The sequence below is a fragment of the Ochotona princeps genome, chromosome 15, assembly GCF_030435755.1.
Source record: "Ochotona princeps isolate mOchPri1 chromosome 15, mOchPri1.hap1, whole genome shotgun sequence".
In the NCBI taxonomy this organism is placed as follows: Eukaryota; Metazoa; Chordata; class Mammalia; order Lagomorpha; family Ochotonidae; genus Ochotona; species Ochotona princeps.
In genome coordinates, this window is record NC_080846.1 from 12,251,522 (window position 1) to 12,267,043 (window position 15,522).

Genomic DNA, 15,522 nt, shown 5'->3' on the forward strand with positions numbered 1-15,522 from the left:
TTGTCTTATCTGGTCTTGTGAGTGGGAGGCTAAATGCCCATCATGTCTATTTAATTTGAAGCCTGCTCATTTATGTATTATATTTTTTTGGGTGGGCATTTTTTCTTTAAATATTCTATATTTAAGAAGCCTTTTAAAAAAGACTTAAAACTGAACTTGCATGCTGCTCAGTGAGTTGAATGTTTTCACTGAGTTAGTTGTCTTTTATTTAGGGCTTAAAGGCCCCAGGCTTACCAGCTGGTGTCGACCCCACCCAGATTCTGTCATACTGGTCTGTGTCTGCCGAAAGCATTTACTCTGAGAGTCCAAACGCCCTCTTAATGTGTTTTTCTTTTGAGCCAGAAAAGTGCGCTTTGCCAAAAGTGAGTGATGCTTGGATTCCCCAAGCTGTAACCCAGCTTTTAATTCATAGCACATGACCATCACGTGGGCTTCCCTGCTAGCCAGGCCTCTGCCTCCTGCCTGGTTCTGGCGGAAGGGGCTGGTGAACGCTGCCTGCCCGCAGTGCCAGGCTCAGCTACAGATTGGCCGGCAGCTGCCATCAGCTTGGCAGGGTTGGGAGCCGCTGGCTGTTCAGGTTGATTTGAAAGTGTCGATGTCGTATTTGTTTGTTTCTAGTTTGAAAAAAGAAGTTTGCTGAGGACTCTTTTCTTTGATCGGTTTGTTTTAATAAATGTGTTTTAAAGATGTCAGTACTTCTTACTGTTTTCCTTTTCCCAAGTGAGGGTTGCTTGGATTTATTTCATGTTACTTCTTGATTACTTTACACTTAGACATGCTAAGTTAGGTTAATAATGTTTTATAATTTCATTTTTAAAAATAGGTGCTACCAAGATGTTGTTTTTCATGGTTACATTTTAAAATCAGGTTTGTGTTGCTGATAAAAGATAAATGCTCATAAAATAGGTAATCAGCCCACATAGTAAATTCTGGATTCTGATCTATGAAGTTTCTTTAAAATCTCAGTTTTTAGAAAAAAAAAAACGAAGAACAACAAAAACTGGAAAGTGCAGTGAACAGTTTTGCTGATGTGTCTGGCTTAGAGGAAACTTTTCAGTTCTGTTGGTGGAAACTCCAGAATGAAGCCATAAGCTGAGCTATTTGCGGTATCTTCCAGTGGGGCCCAGAGTCACATCTGGTCCCTTAGCCTTGGCCGTGGCTTTGCACTCACGTGGTGGGAGCTGAATGCTCCTTTGTGGGTCTTTGGCTGAAGGAAGCTGTGTGCGTTTCAGGGCATTGACCAAGCGGAGACTGCTCTCTGACAGTCCTCTGCTCTTCAAACTATGGCTAAAACAAGTAAAAAATTTCAACAGTGTCTGAGTAGGGCTAGATAAGCAGTTAAATCTGCTCACATTTTATGTTCAATACATATAATACGATCCTCTTCTTGATTTTGTGTGGGCATCATGTTTTATTTTGATGATGTTCACATAATTATTTAGGGTGGGAAGGGTCAAGGATTGGGGGAAGTGGGTGAGACCATTGTTTACAGATTTTCCTTTTCTTCTTCCTGTATCTGGGGAAAGGGGTGAAATAAGGGGAAAAACCACACCCAGCCTCTCAACCACCTCAGTACCTGGAGGTGGGAAATGGCCAACCATGTTGTCCCAGGGTCCCCAGTGTGGAGCATGCTCCGAGGTACTGCTCAGGTGGTTTCAGCAGTTCTGAAATGCTGTTGATCTTGCCACTTGAAGGATGAGGAAATCCTTCCAAGGTCCATTGACTGACATAGTCTACCTTAGAGTCTCTGTTCGCCCAGATATTTGCTGTCAGTGCTTGTTTGAGGTAGTTGGTCAATTTTTTCTGCCCTCCCTCCTCTGCTGTGGCACTGTTGTCCTCTACAGGCCCCAATGGGCTACCATGTCCTCCTTGTGCATCTGGGCATGTTGTACACTGCTCCGTCTTAGCCACTGAGGAAGCCCAGTTCTGACATATACATTCCACTATCAGATCACAGGTCCTGCGATTCTCCCCATGGTTGTAGTTTTGAGTCCATTGGTTTAGTTTGGGGGATCACCAAAGAAACCTCATCTGAAATGATCCCAAAGGTGATTCTTGTGTATGCTTACCAGTACAGGGTTCACCTCAGTCCATCACCCATGTCAGCCTACGCACACACTAGTAGCTGCAGTTGTTGAGTTAGTTCTGTTTCCAGCCCCATCTCTTACATAAACCAATGGGTGCTGCAGCTCAGCCCAACACTACTCACCATGTACTCAGCCCTCAAGCACACCAGCAGGAACTGCAGCCTAATTAGAGTAACTCCCAATTATCCCCACCAGGACCACTCCCAGCCCTGGTTCCTGTACTTGCCAGTATGTGCTGCAGACTATTCCAGTCTGTCCCACATCCCATTCAGCTCTCATACACATCCATTAGTGTTGAAACCTAGCTCGACCCAACTGACCCCACTATTCAGCCCATACTCATGCCGGCAGGTACCACCCACTGTCTAGCCAGGCTCTCCTGCAGCCCTGGTTCTCATGCTCACCAGTGGGAGTTGCAATTCATCAGAGAGGTCCCCAGGCTTCTCTACTGGTCCGACTTCCAGTCCCAAATCTTGTATTCTCCGAGTGCTTCTGCGATCTAGCTTGACAGGATTTGCTCCCAGTCCCAGTACTTGTCAGCTGATGCTGCGGCAAAACCCAGCCAGCCTGCTCTTACTCTGGCTCCTGCATGCCTTAGTGGGTGCAGTTGGTTAGCCCAGTCTGGTTCTCCCCCAACCCAGTTAGCCCTGGGAGGTGTTGTAACCCTGCCTGGCCTGGTCTGTCCCCATCCCACTTTTCATGTTCGTCAGTGGGAAGAATGGTGAATAGCAGGGAGTCCCCTGCAGCCCCCCTACAGAGCTCACACTGCCCCACTGGGTTTCACATGTGCTGATGGGTGCTGTGACGCAATCTGGCATGACCCGCTTCACCTCAGCATTTGTCAGCAGGTGCTGTAGCCTAGTCCAGCCTGGTTTGCCCCTAGTTCCAGCTCATGCTGGTGGGTGCTGCAGCCTAACCCAGACAGCCCCCAGTCCCAGCCCTAATGTGAACTGGTTGGTATTGTGGCCTGACCTGGCCTGTTTTGTACCCCGTCCTGGTTCTTGGATCTACTAGTGGGTGTTATGAACTAGCCCTGCTTGGCTCACCCCCAGACCCAACCCTCACATATGCCAGTGAGTACTATAACCTAGTCTGGTCTGGGTTGCTGCCAACCTTGGTTCTTGTGCTCACCTGCAAAGACTGTGTCCTGACAGAGGAGTTCCCCAAGCTCCTCGATCAGGTGTCCTGCTAGTGGCACTGAGGGTCCAGGTTAGATGTGTGACTGTGAAAGATTGTTCTGGGCTAGGCATGTACACTGAGGGTCTGGGGTTAGGTTTGTGACCGACCACATGCTTAGCAGATCTGGGTTCCAGCCTTGGCTCAATACTTGCTGTGTGCCCTTGGGCAGTCAAGTCACTTCATTGCCTGAGTTTCCTTACCGGCCCCAGAGGCCGTGCTAATACCTGCCTACAGGGTTGTTGGGAGGGCGCATAGCATTGACGCCTATTCAGAGCTGGAATTTTGCACTGAGACTTTTTCACTGTGACAGATGCAGTGACCCTGGGACTGTGATGGATGAAACGGAAGTTTGGCCATTTCGCCCTCTGACCTTCTTGAAGGCGGAGGCTGTCCCTGCTGTCCCCACTCCCCCATCTAGGTGGGCACCACTGCAGTGTGGCCTCCATCCCTGCTTGTGGCTGGGAGTGCTAAGTGTGAGCCTCACAGCAGCATCTGATTCAGTAACAGCCTCCGTTGGTTCCCATGATGACTGTCTCTGGCCTGCCTCCCAGGCTCCTCCCATCCTCCCTGGCAGCCCACTTTTGCTTCCTGCTCCTTAAATCCTGGTGTTCTACAAAATTCCATTGGAATCCCTCTTCTCTGGACACTTCTCTGATCGCTCATTAGCAGGATGGCTTGAGCGATGGCTGGCTGTTTCTGAATTTGTGGTTAGCCCTTGACTCTTGGTCAGCTCTGGGCCTTTGTTACAGACGGCTTTGGCTGTTGGCACGCTGTACGGGGAGTTTTTAGCTCCTTCCTGGGCTGTTGGAAACTGCGTGCCCAGGAAGGCTCCTTCTCTTGCCAGTTCTTCCTCTACCAGCAGCTGGGTGGGTTACATGTACACCTCCCTGCTTTAATGCTGAGCTCACGTCCAAGAAAGCCTGGACGGCCAGAGCCCTATGTCCTGTGCCCAATGTGCTGCCCACTGTTGTGTCAGCCTCCTTTGGGTCCAGTGGATGGGGTTCCCCCATTCCTGGTGGGCTCCAAGCTCCTGGAGGATAGATTGGCCCACTCCCATGCTGGGCACAAGCCGTGGCCCCCCGCCATGCTTTACAGGCAGGAGTCGGTGAAGCATGAGAATGGGACGGCGCAGCTCATCAGGTCAGTGCATCCCTGATATGTTATGTTATTCACAAATCTTGTCCCCTCCTGCATTCCGTAGCTAAAGCCACTGGCGTTTACTGGCCAGTCACCTGGAAGCCCCATTCCTTTGACTCCCCCTTCTCCTCCCCTCTGAGCACATCCCATCACTGGGGCCTCAGGAACACCTACGTGCTCCTCCATGGCCTGAGCTCAGAACCTTTTACTCTCTGACTCCGCTGCTTCCTGTGATCCCGACAAGTCCCCCTCCTCTGTTGGCTGTCGCCCTGCCTGCTTGCTTTCCCACCACAGCCACTCAGGTCTGCCCTTGCACTTCTGTCTGGGCTTATCCCCATCCCACCTGACTTTCCCCTGGCCTCCAGAATGAAGTCCCCAGCAGGTGTCTGCCCTTGGCCTCAGGCACAGTGTTGCAGCCTTGCTTTTGCCTTGTTCCTCGCTGCTCTGTGTAGCCCTACCTCCAGGGACTTCTCACCTGTGCAGCCCATGCCCCATCTCTGTGGGAAGTGCCGTGTGCATGTGGCTCCCGTGCAGAGCCCCCATTCCCCTTTGGCTTTCAGCAATGGCTCTGATATTTGGAGCAGATCTAAACAGATGTCTGTGCATTGCTTGAAATGGTGGTGGGTTTCCTGCACCCCATGCTGGCCTTGGCCTTTGCATTCGCCATAAGTGGTACTCCCCAGAGGGTGTGGTTCAGGTGGCAGTGTAGCCAGGAAGCTCTCTACTACAGGGAGATGAGGTGCCACGCCTTGGCCAGGCACTGTTTTCCTTCCGGCTCTGCTCACCTGCTGTCTTTCTGTCTGGACAACAGGCTGGGGAGGTTCTGTTTGGCATGGGAGGTGCTGTCGATAAACCCTTGGGTGGGAGCCTTTTTCTGGGGCAGCAGATGGTGTGGACAGCAGCCCGAGCGCCATCCCAGGGCCTCCAGGAGCACGCTGAGCACAGAACTCTATTTAGAATCTGAATGGCAGGCCACCTCTCCTGCTGCACTACAGCTTGGAAAGTGAGGGGTTTATGTTCATGGTGTGGCCCTCCTGTCCTGCCCACATGGGTCAACTAGGTGCAGCTGTTGGAATGACACAGTGTCGAGAACCTGGGCTGTGCGTGGAGTCTGGCAGACCTGCCTTGAATCTTGGCCTTGCCAGTTTCTATTGTCACAGGATTCCAGAAGATTATAGACTGTTCCTTTCCCAACCTTTGCACCCTTGCTTGTCGGATGGGATTAATGATGATGCCTCCCACATGGGTGCGCTGCCAGGATTAATGTGATACAATGTGTAAAGCACTCCACTGCCTTGCTAAGCAAGCACTGTGAGAGGATGGACTGAGTCTCATGTTTGCCCTCCTTGTAGGCTCCAGTTTGGCAAGTCTTGCCACAGGGATAATTGTACAGACTTACCACACAGGGTGTGGACTCAGTGACTGCCACTGGGCAGGTGTTTCCTGAAGCTGTGTGTGCAGTTGATTAAGAGTAAGATGAGGGCTGATGGGGCTCAGAAGAATTTCCACGTCATGTGTACTCATCAGGCTATCCTGTGGACACTAGGGTTGCTGTTTTGAGGTAGTGCTGGTAGGACAGACCCTTAGCTGACCTTACAACCCAAAAGACCACCCATGGCGCTTCCCCAGGGGATGTCCAGCAGTACTCTGGCAGAGCCTACCTGTCCCAGATTGTGTTGTGGAGCAACTCCTGTGTGGCTCTGTGTGGCTCTGTGTGGCCCTGATCTCCTTGCAGCCACAGTCCACCCTCCTTCACACCCCACTCTCCCTGAGACCCAGGTGCAGTGTGGTTGCTTGCAAGTTCTCAGGTGCTGTTCCTTTACCTTCCAAGCCCTTGTTCTAAGGAAGAAGGTGCGGCTTCCTTGGTCCTTGCTAGTTATACAGGGCCTGAGAGTGCATTGCATACTTGTTGATCAGTTTCCAATGGGTGTAGGTACAGTGAAGAACATGAGTAACTCATTGGAGTCAGCTAAAATATAAACAGAAGGCGTTAGGAGACTGGAAAATGTTCCTTGCCTCTGGGAGGGCCTCCCACAGAGGGTGTGGCAGGAGAGCCTGTCTTTTGAGACATTAAACAGGATCAGCTTATCTATTATTTATTTATTTATTTTTTAATGAATAAAGCTTTATTGGGAGGAGGTCATGTGCACCTGTTTGTGGGCTGTGGGTGGCCTTCTAAGCTACAGCAGAGCTGAGACTGGCAGCCACTAGCCAGAAGTCTTATTCTATGGGAAGGGTTTGTAAACCCCATTGTAAAGCCCAGGCTTTATCAGTCTCTTAATCAGACATGGGATCTTGGAGTGTGGAGTTTGAGAGTATGGATTTTACAATTAAACAGATGTGAGTTCGCAGCCCTGCTACTAACTAGCTGTGTGATCTTGGGCAGTTGGCTTAAGGCTAGGAAACATTTTCTTTTTTCCTACCCCTATTTTATTTTTACTTTTATGGTACACTTCCATGGGCTCTAGGATTTCCTCTATCCACTTCCTACATTCTTTCCCCCTAGCTTATTTCCCCCATATTGTTGCAGTAGTATAGTCCTTCACAAGTCTATCATGCTGTTGTTTAAGTGTGTCCTGACATTGCTGGTACAGACAGTGGCAGTCAGTCTAGCATCCTATTGTGGAGATATATCCAACAGTTTCACTGAGGGTCCATCTTTGATTTGGAAGTAGAGCTGCATACTGCATTGTTCCTTCACAACTGGATATGATAGTCTCTATTGTGCAGTTACTATACATTCCCTTAAATGAGAAGCCACAAAACAAAATCAACAAGAATAAAGATAAAACGAAAGATTTACAGCACCATGGAGTTAAGTAACATGCTATTGAATAACCAACGTGTCAGTGAAGAAATGAGAAAGAAAATACAAAAGCTTCTTGGAAAAAATGATGCTATTGTATGAACTTCAAGTTGGTGAAGAATTTAATAGTAGAAAAACTATTCTGAAGAAATGAAAATAAGCACAATATCAAAACCCATGGGTTGTAGCAAAAACAGTATTGAAAGAGTATTGATCTTATAGTTTACATTAAGGTTGCCTTGTATCAGAGTGAACATACAGTGTCTGCCCTTTTGGGATTTGAGCATAGTGGTCTTTAGTTGGGACCATTTGGTTGCAAACTAAATAATAATAAACATTCTTTTTAATGGCTGAGTAGTATTCCATGGAGTAGATGTACCACAGTTTCTTTAACCACTCCTCTTTGGACCGGCATCTGGATTGTTTCCATGTCTTTGCTACTGTCGATTGTGCTGTTGTAAATATAGGATTACAGATCCCTTTCTCATATGTAGTTTTCAGTTCCTTTGGATATACAACTAGGAGTGGGATAGCTGAGTCATATGGCAGGTTTATTTGCAGTCCTCTTAACACTCTCCATACTGACCTCTATAGTGGTTGCACCAGCCTGCACTCCCACCAGCAGTGAAGAAGGGTGCTTTTCTCCCCACATCCATGCCAGCTGGTGTTGTTAGTAGTGTTCTGAATGTAGAACAACCTCACTGGAGTTAGGTCGACCCTCTCCCACATTACAACTCCAGGTTTAGTTTTAAACTTGGACTGTAGGTGAACCTTCTGGACTTACTGGTTCCCCCGAGGGTTGGGGAGCCCCATGCTGAGAACCACCGTGTGTTCCTGTGTCAGGGCATGATGTACTTCTGGTGCCTGGCTTGCTGCCTTCTAGGCGAACAGGCTGCAGGCCGAGGGTGAAAGGATGTCCCACGAGCAGTGGGCCACAGCAGGAGCCCTCATTGTGCCTGCCTGGCCTTTGGGAGTGTGGGGGAAGATACAGAAGAGAAAGAGAGCTACAGTTCTAGGCTGTTCGTGCTTGTCTTTTGGGGCAGATGGAGGAAGTCAGGAAACGGACCAGCCACTTGTCTGTATAGAGGACCCAGAAACGGAGGATTTGGCTTTGATGGGTCCAATGGCTCTGCAAAGGAGGACCACAGGATATTAAGCGAGCACCTCTAGGGCCCAGGACTACCCCTCAAAGACACACAGGTGCAACAGAGCACGGTTGTGGGCAGAACACAGAGGTCACCCAGGGCCTTCCTGTCCTCAGTGCAGGTCAGGCCTGGTGGCTCTGGCTCTCCCTTAGGAAGCCCTGAATGGAGAAGCTTCACCTGCGCTCCAGCAGTGTGAGCCCCATGTGCTAGACTGGTGCATCACGGTGGGAAGAGAGCACCGTGTAGCCAGCTGCCTCTTAGAGGAGTGAACGGAGGAAGAGGAGAAGGGAGACTTCACAGGCTTGGCTTGCCAGGGCCTCCGGGGATGCTGGTGTGCGCGGTGCCTCCGTTCCTTTCCTCAGGACCGACCCAGTGCTCCAGCAGTGCAGAAGCTGGTCAGCCCTGGCCTGCCTCACCGCGCTGCTCTTCTGTCCCGCACCGGGTCAGGCCTTGGACCTCCACGCTCCTGCAGTGCCTGTGTCACCCACCTCTGTCCTGCACTGCAGCCCTTGCCCCCAGCTCTGATTCTGAGCTCCCCAGATAGCCAGTGGACTGCTCCGGTATGCTGGGCCCTCCTTCTAGAATGCTTGCCGCTGTAGCTGAGACCTGGGCTCTACAGGGCACTGCTCAAAACAGCTCTGTCTCAGCACCTTCCAGGTCCTTCCAGCAGGGCCCTCTGTGCTGGCATCTTCCTGCACACATCTTAGCCATGCCGGCTTTGACGTGACTCCCAGGGAGCCCGTGAGGACATAGACCATGCCTGTGCAGCGTGTCTGGAGCGTTCCCTGTTGTTTACTGACTCACCTGAGGAGTAGTTTATTAGGTTTAAAGAATTAAATCTGGCTTTCTCCCTTGGATTTGTCTTGGTTTTGTTTTCTAAATAATATCTGGACAGAATGGGGGTTTATAGGCACTGCACACACAGGAGGGGATTCTGAGGAGTGGCAGTTTCCAGCGACGATATGTGTCCTGGACAAGTCCTAACTCACTTTTCTTTTCTGCCTCCAGAATGAAATGTGCCTGGCCACCCAGCAGCTCTCCAAACAGCTCCTGGCATACGAGAAACAGGTAAGCAGTCCTCGGGAGGCTGTGCTCGGGACTCTAGAGGACCCTGCTTTCAAGAACGGTGTTTGCACTGGTTTTTGTTTTCATTTACTTGAAAGGTGTAGTGACAGAGAGACAGACACACCCCTTCATCCACCTGTGTACTCCCAAATGTGTGGCAGTCAGGGCCAGGACAAAGCCAGGAGTCAGGAGTGGCATCCAAATTTCCCCCTCGGGTAGCGGGGATGCAAACACTTGAGCTGTCACCTGGTGTTCCCTGGGCTGCCGTAGCAGGAGCTGGGCTGGAAGCAGAGAAGCTGATATATGGGTTGACGCTTTAATACCGGCAGTGGCTTGACTGGCTGCCCCAGGCCTGCAGAGGGGAGTTCTCAAGAGGCTTTCTCCAGAGACCTGCGTGCATGCCTGTATTTCAGTTATCTGCTCTGCCACTGGTAGCTTTCTGGCTGGAGATTTCCTCCTGTCTCTAGGAGCTAGTCTAATTAGCCTGCAGCAACCATCAACTGCCCAGGAACATTCATAGTCTGAGGAACCACAGCTGGAGCAGCGGCATGCGCCATCCCAGGAACTGTCACTTGAATCAGACATGGTCCTGTTCAGACAGAAAGGTGTGATGAGCAGTGAAGGAACGGCCAGGGTGGGGCAGGTGGGGGCATCCTGGGCAGTGTCGTCCAGTGGACAGGCCTGACAGCAGCGGTGTGAGAAAGAGGAGCAAGGCAGCCAGTGTGGAGGGTGGGTGTGGGGGAGGGGAGGCTGCTCTGGTCCTCGACATGGGGCTGACACCTGCCTTCTGTATCCTTTGGTCTTAGAATTTTGCTCTTGGCAAAGGCGATGAAGAAGTCATCTCTACGCTCCACTATTTTTCTAAGGTGGTGGATGAGGTAAGAGGGCAACACACAAAAATTTTATCTGATCTTCTCTTGTTTTAAAGTGTTTGCTCTGTTGGAGAAGCGGGAGACAGAGATGGAGCTCCCATTCCTCCAGTTTACTTGCTAAATGCCCACAGCTGCTGGGGCCGGGCTGGGCTGACTCCAGGAGCCAGGAACTCCATCTGAGTCTCCATGTGGGAGGTGGGGACTCACATGTGAGCCCTCACCTGCTGCCTCCAAGGTGCACATTAGCAGGAGCTGGGATTGGATGTGGAGCCAGGACTCGAACCCAGGCCCTCAGATACTGAATGCCAGCGTCCCCACTGGGGTCTGGACTGCTAGACCAGATGCCCTCCCAGATATGTTTTGTTCATCAGAATCTTGGCCTACTTTCTATTTTCAAGTATGTATCCTAAGGAGGTATCTTGTTGCCCTTCCAAAAGTTGTTTCATAAGAGAAGTTGAGTGTTTGGTTTGTTTTTAGTTTGAGAGGAAAGCCTTGGATAGGCATGAAGGGTAGACCCAAAGAAAGGTTTCTAAGCATTTCCTTTCTTGAATTGGTTTCTCGGAGGCCGCTGTCCTACGTGGCCACCAGCAGATGGCTTCACACAACACAGAGGTGTTTTCACAGTGCCAGAGGCCAGAAAACGAGAGCCAGGGGTGGGAGGGGGGTGTGCAACACTTCAAGGAGTCCTTCTTGCTGCTGGTGGCCCCTGCCGTCTCCTGGTGGCCCCTGGTGGGTGCTGGTGGCCCCTGCCGTCTGCTGGTGGCCCCTGCCGTCTCCTGGTGGCTCCTGTAGTTCCTGGTGGCTCCTGGTGGCCCCTGCCGTCTCCTGGTGGCTCCTGTAGTTCCTGGTGGCTCCTGCTGTCTCCTGGTGGCCCCTGCCGTCTCCTGGTGGCCCCTGGTGGGTGCTGGTGGTCCCTGCTGTCTCCTGGTGGCCCCTGGTGGGTGCTGGTGGCCCCTGCCGTCTCCTGGTGGCCCCTGGTGGGTGCTGGTGGCCCCTGCTGTCTCCTGGTGGCCCCTGGTGGGTGCTGGTGGCCCCTGCTGTCTCCTGGTGGCCCCTGGTGGGTGCTGGTGGCCCCTGCTGTCTGCTGGTGGCCCCTGGTGGGTGCTGGTGGCCCCTGCCGTCTCCTGGTGGCCCCTGCTGTCTCCTGGTGGCTCCTGTAGTTCCTGCTGTCTCCTGGTGGCTCCTGTAGTTCCTGGTGGCCCCTGCTGTCTCCTGGTGGCTCCTGTAGTTCCTGGTGGCTCCTGGTGGCTCCTGGTGGGTGCTGGTGACTCCTGGTGTGCAGCTCAGTGTGGTCATTGACTCTGCATCTGCCTAGCCTCATCCCCCTGCCAGGTTTCTCCTCAACCTCGTGTGTGTCATTTCTTCTGTGAACTGAGGACTTGCCATCACATTTAGGGCTCACCTGTAACTAAGATGTCATTTCATGTCACCCCATTCCATGTGCAAAGTTTCTCCAAATACATATTCTGGGGAGCTGTAGCTTTTGGGTGGAGGTATATAGTTTAGCCTGCTATTAGAGGGTTTCATGTAGCTGTTCTTATAACCACGGTGTGTATTTGGAACAGTTGTGACAAAGCAGTGTTCTTATAGGAAAAGTGCTTAAATCCTGATTATAAAAACCATAACAACTCAGATGCTACTGGTACTGTGCCAAGCCTTCTGCCACGATAGGTAGGAATAAACAGCTTTGCCTTTCATGGAGTTTACAGTATATACAGATAGAAAAAGCTTGCTAGAGAGAGAAGACAACGTGCAGATCCAGTCCGCTGCCTGCAGTCCGCTGGTCTGCCATAGGCCTGTCTCCAGCTTAGCACTTGGGGCTGTGCGGGTCGTAGTTTCATTTGTTAAGCTACTACATGTTCAGCACACATATATTGACAGCCTGTTTTCTTTTTAAAGATTTATTAATTTTTATTGGAAAGGCAGATTTACAGAGAAGGAGAGACAAAGAGAAAGATCTTCCATCCACTGGTTCACTCCTCCTGGTTGTAAATTGGAGGCTTGGTCAATGGCTAAGATGGCTCACAACTCGGGACAGACTTGCCATTATTCAGAGTTTGTAAGAAAGGATGTTGCAGTGTCCAGTGTCCATAGTGCACATGAGAACAGTTAGATGTATCCGTGCACAGGGCCAGGTACAGGTGGAGGCGCACCTTCCCAGCACCTCCACCTGCTCCTAGCAGCCTAGGAGCTCTAAGCACACTTAGAGGGTTTTATAGACTCTTTGTTACTTGGTTACAATTAATTGTTAGCTCAGTCTCTGACCCCTCTCCTTTCCCAGAGCATGGGGCTGGGCCTGAATGTCACAGGCTTCTGGTCATGGCTTAGTCTTTCTGGGGAGCAGTCTGAACCTGGTACCCACAAAGGATCACCTTGTTAGGACAGAAGATACTCTAATCACCAGTGAAATCGCAGCATGCCACAGGCTGTGTGTCAGGGACCAAATACTAGAGCACATATGCTGCCAGCAGCCCTGTTGGTCAGGAAATTAGTTTCAGGAGGTCATGTGCAGTGCTGGAGGCAGAGGCCAGATACAAATCTCATTATATCGCAATATCAGACCCAGCCCTGTGGGTCTCTGAATGTGTGTTGAAGTGAATGTGGGACTCAAAGAGATGTAGCTGTGGAGACACAAAAAGGTTTCAGGAAGGTGGGGAGAACTTTTGCTTCCTTATCAGTGAATAAATAACCCGCAGAGAGAGTCCACAGGCTGCGCCCACTAGTCCTTTGTTTTCTTGAGAGTTGCCAAGGAAGTGTGATTGGTTTTCAAAACCACAGCGCCAAAATTTCCAATTGAAAATATTTGCTCATGGCCATATGTTCATGGGTGGGAACGGAAGTTCTTTGCAGGGAAATGGCACGTCCTGAAGGAGGGACCTGTGGTTCCACAGGGAGGAGAATGCATCCTGCCAGGTGGGCCTCGGAGGACTTTCCATGCAGCCTCTTGACGGGGAGACCCGAGAGTGGGAGCGGCGAGCCTCAGGCCTGGATGTGGAAAGAGGAGGGGTCATTTGAGGTGGTTTTCTCGGCCTAAGCCAGGTGGGAAAAGTCCTCGGGACAAGAACTTTGGGGGATCACTGACTGACCGCTCCGAGAGAGGTTTGTGTGGCCGTGTGGAATGAGATCAAATTTCCATGTATAGGGATTGAGACAAATTGAGACAAATTTCCATGTATAGGGATTTCCTTAAAAGCAAGGTTTTGGGTTCCCGTGCTTGGCATGCACCTGAGCAGGAAGTCATGGTCCTCAGAGGCCGCTGGCCCAGCCAGCCCTCTGCTCCTGTGTCACCTGCAGTCACCACGTGGGGCAGATAGCGTTGCCCATGTGAAGCGCTACCCTCAAGTGCTGACAGGTGCTAGGGGCATGCTTCACCCAACTCCGGTTCAAGCGAGTACCTGTAGTCCACAGAAGCCCTGAGTCAGAAAGTTACGACCCAGACCCCTTGTTCCCCCAGAACGAGCTGAGTAGGCGGGAAACATGCCATGTGTCTTTGCATGGCACTGGGAAGCCACTTCATCCGAGCGTTGGTTTCTTCACCCGTAAGTGGCAGAGGTGGGAAAACCTACCCAGTGGGGCTGTTGTGTAGGTAAAGTTCACAGAACCAGCGTGTACTAGGTGTACCTGTTGATGTTTATTCAGTTAAATTTTGTAAAAATGGGATGTTTTGTGGGGAAGCAATGTCAGGAAAGAGTTGACAGCAGTGGGGTTTACTGGCATGGCTGTCTCCATGCATTCCCAGGAGGGGGAAGCCGTCGGACTTGCACGTGGTTGAGAGAAGGGGAGGACAAGAATGGCTGGGCTTAGCTTGGAAAACGGTTGACCGTCATGTGCCCCACTTCCCAACAAGTCTTAAGCTTATCAGAGGGGCCTCTGCAGCTGCAGGCCAAAAGGACCAAGCCTTTTGGGAATTCTGTGGGCACAGGCCGATGTGTGTGACAGTGGCCGAGTGTAGACTGCCAGTGAGACTCCTGGGTGCCTTCCCCTCAGCCACCCAGCATGGATCTCCAGACACCCACTAGGATGTGTGTGTGCCCACAGCCCACAGAGAACCTTGCTCTGTGTTCATTGCCATGGTCGAACCTGCTGGACAGGTAAAGGGTGGGCAGCTGTGTGAGCCTGAGGCTGCATGGCAGAAAGAGCATGCGCTTTGGCTTGGCAGCTGGGATGAACAGTTGAGCTGTGCTGGTGATGCGATGTTGGAGTTTAGAGTCCTTTGCCAGTCTGTAGAAGTGATAATAAGTGTTCCCTAACACAGTGTGGGTGGTATAAGGCGTGTAAAACTGGCAGCAAAAAGTGCTAAAAATAAAAATGGTAACATGGACGGTGGTAATTTTTGTGTCTCTGAGACCTTTACAGAGACAGCATTTACTGAGTCGTTGAGGGTTAAACAGAATCAATAACTGTTACAAGTGTCCGGGGAGGGTCCTATTCAAATGCGGTTGTTGTTGTAGTTGTTGTTGTCATCTTGGCAGAGGTCCTTTCCCACTGTGCAGGGGACGCTCTGGCTCCCACCTGAGCCGCAGGCCCGCAGCTGGCCATGGAGTTAGGTTCCAGTTAGGTGCCTGGCAAGCCTGTCTTTCCCAGTGTGATTCCTGCCTCTGACAGCTAAAGGTGGCCTGGCGGGATGGTGAGTGGTGATCCCTGCTGCCACACACGGGTATTCCTCCAGGCTGGTGTGGTCCAGGCCAAGTGCCCAGAGCCCGGATTGCACCAGGAGCAGAGTAGCAGCTATGGGCCCCAAGCACCATTAGCCAGTGATGCCCGGGTCAGCTACAGCCTGGCGTGCTGTGCCTCTAGGCCTCTGCCATCTGCTGCTTTAGGAGGGGTTGATGTGCTGGGGCATCCGGCAGATTCGTGCTACTGTTCACTGTGACTCCTCGGCGAATGGAGACTGTGGTGGCCTTCACACAGATAATTGTCCTCAGTACAATTCTCTCTCTTTCAGCTAAATGTTCTCCACACAGAGCTGGCCAAACAGCTGGCAGACACCATGGTCCTCCCCATCATACAGTTTCGAGAAAAGGATCTCACAGGTAAGATAACCAAGCTGACCGGTGGTGAGCTCCAGAATACTGCTCACTGATGGCTTCCTGCTGCAACAGCGCTGCTGCGCCTGGAGGTCATTGGCAAGGGCCTCTCTGTGGGCAAAGCTGGTTCACTCCCTACTGCGTCCTGGCTCGCCCGAAGCAAGTCCCAGGCTGACAAGACAGATGCAGAGCAACACTGTGTGA

At 51.3% G+C, this 15,522-nt stretch overlaps 1 protein-coding gene across 2 annotated transcripts in view; it reads left to right on the forward strand.

Annotated features, from left to right (window-relative positions):
- The window catches only part of APPL2 (adaptor protein, phosphotyrosine interacting with PH domain and leucine zipper 2), a 43,479-nt gene that overhangs the window by 9,327 nt on the left and 18,630 nt on the right, over positions 1–15,522 (forward strand). For both annotated transcript variants that reach the window (XM_058673344.1, XM_058673343.1), the window contains exons 3-5: positions 9,363–9,422; positions 10,226–10,297; positions 15,237–15,324. In XM_058673344.1, coding sequence (XP_058529327.1) covers positions 9,363–9,422; positions 10,226–10,297; positions 15,237–15,324 — 220 coding nt within the window. The remainder of the gene's footprint in view (positions 1–9,362; positions 9,423–10,225; positions 10,298–15,236; positions 15,325–15,522) is intronic.